Below are 2,171 nucleotides of genomic sequence, written 5' to 3' on the forward strand. Positions count from 1 at the left end.
GAATTTGGTGGGCAGAAGGGAGGGAATGGGACAGAGGGCAGACGGCATGGTCATGTCGTCTAGGGGGTATGCTCTATCGTATTATTGTAGGGTTACAGACTGCCCTCACGAGAAAAAGGAAAAGAGAAACAGGAAACACAAGTGCTGTCGCTGATCCGAGGTCGCGCCCGGTATTAGGTACATGTCTAAGCTGTCCATCGTAGGAATCCCAGTCTCTACCAGCCGTCATTACCGTCGTCTACCGAGGCTCATCCGGCCCATGCCCAGTATTCCTCAAACGCCAACGCCGATAAAACCGAAGGAGATTCATTGCCATCTACAGCGACGCAAATACCCGGTTCACGTCGGGCTTGGGCTTGGGCTTGGCCTCAACCTCCAGGCCCATGTCTTCCTGAAGCTTGGCCCAGGAGATGGCGCCGCGGCCTGGCGAGCTCCTCGGGCACGTCGGCGTCCGTGTCAGCCATGCGGCGGTTGAACAACTCCAGGCTGACCCAACCTTCAAAGCCGAGGTCGTGAAAGAAGGCCCTGGCGATCTCGGCGACGGGGAGATAAGCGCCACGGTCCTGTTCGCCGTAAAACAGCCGGCAGTTGCGAGACCAGGTCATGCGGGCCCGGCTGGTCGGCGTTGTAGAAGGGATGACCAGGGTAGCAGCGGTCTTATCGAGGGCGCTCGTGCGTCGACCGACCTGGACGTAGGAACACTTTCTTGAACGTTCGACGAGGCCTGCACCATGTCAGCGAATCGACTCGCGGGACGGCTTTCCTCGGCGTTTCTCCGTCTTGCCCCGAATACTTAAGCGGGGTCGGGCGTAGATGCGACCGGCGATATTGAAGGTGTCGAGGCACATGCCGAAGTTGGGGCGGTCGACACGCTGCACAACTTCCCAGCAGAGCTCCCAGGTGTCGATACGGGTGCTCCAGCAGAGGCTCTCGTAGGCGAAGCGGATGGGCGGGTTCATAGCCAGGCCCATATCAGCGACCTCGCGCAGGTCCGAGACGATCAGGCTGATATCACCCGTCACCTTGTCGGCCGGAAGAAAGTTGGCGGGGATCTGGATGATATCTGTTCCGAGCTGGCGGGCGAGATTGAACCAGAACTTGAGCTGCTTCAGGCGATCTTGGTGCTCGTTGCGGTCGACAAGTCCATCGTAGTGGCTAAAAGGCTGGAGACAAATGATCTCGATGCTACGATCCTTGCAAAGACGAGCGATCTCGCGAGCGGCAGCGAGTTGGGCCTTCTGAGACGGGCCACTCAAAGACATGGACTCGTCGCCACCCTTAGCAACGTCGGCGAGGTCCTCGTGGAACAGCTCGATGCCTTGGTACCCATACTTCTGGGCAGCGTCTAGCTTCGCAACAAATGAATGGCCGGCATAGCACCGGCCAAGGGACATGGACGTAATGCCGAGTTTGCACACCATGATGGCTTGCTTTAGGGAGAGGCAAGAAGAATGATACGAAGAAGAGAAAGCAACTTGGGTGCGGCCCGCGTTGCGAACAGCAGGTGGGTGAAGGCGGGATGTGCTTGACCAGAGTGGGAGAATAAATTATTATATATTTTGCCGCTGAAAGGTACTTAGGGCTCGGCAGAGAATTTTTCGTTGAGGAACGCTGTGAGGGGAATCTAGGTGCATGTGAAAAATTTCGAGGAGGCGAGGGGCCCTGACGGATCTTAAATGAGTGAAAGGTAATGGGATCAAAGGGAAGGCACTTGGACCTGGCACGACACAGGACTGGAAGGTAATACTGAAGGGAGAAGAAGTGTGGGGAGCCGAACACCTACGGTGTGAAAGAAAGTGAACATACTACTTACTACCCAAGGCTTCTGTGTCTGTTGGTGAAGTGACAGTTGGTTGGGCTATGCGTTTACCGCCCTTGTTCATCACCTCGACAGGTATCTTCCTATTCGCATGTTGGGCTGCCAGCTGAAACTGGCTACTTATAAGTGCCTTGTAGTATACCATCAGAAAAGGGCTGTGATCGCCGTGGCTTTGTCTGCCTACCTACACGTTTCTATCAGTAGACCCTTGACATAGAACTGTTGACTTGTTGTTTGGGATCCCGTTGCCCTTTTGAGGATCTTGGGTTAAGTTTTTCACAAGGACAGGCCAAAAAAGAGTACAGGTTCGAAAATAAGCAATGCAAGGTCAGTATCACCGCTTCTTCCTCGG

At 55.0% G+C, this 2,171-nt stretch overlaps 1 protein-coding gene across 1 annotated transcript; it reads right to left on the minus strand.

Annotated features, from left to right (window-relative positions):
* Positions 1 to 734: 734 nt before the first annotated feature.
* CHGG_10852 (uncharacterized protein) lies at positions 735 to 1,421 on the minus strand (the record flags this gene model as incomplete). Its single annotated transcript, XM_001226118.1, has 1 exon — positions 735 to 1,421. One exon carries the CDS (start codon positions 1,419 to 1,421, stop codon positions 735 to 737), a length of 687 nt encoding a protein of 228 aa, XP_001226119.1.
* Positions 1,422 to 2,171: the final 750 nt, after the last annotated feature.

The sequence above is a fragment of the Chaetomium globosum genome, genomic scaffold (assembly GCF_000143365.1).
Source record: "Chaetomium globosum CBS 148.51 scaffold_8 genomic scaffold, whole genome shotgun sequence".
Classification (NCBI taxonomy): Eukaryota; Fungi; Ascomycota; class Sordariomycetes; order Sordariales; family Chaetomiaceae; genus Chaetomium; species Chaetomium globosum.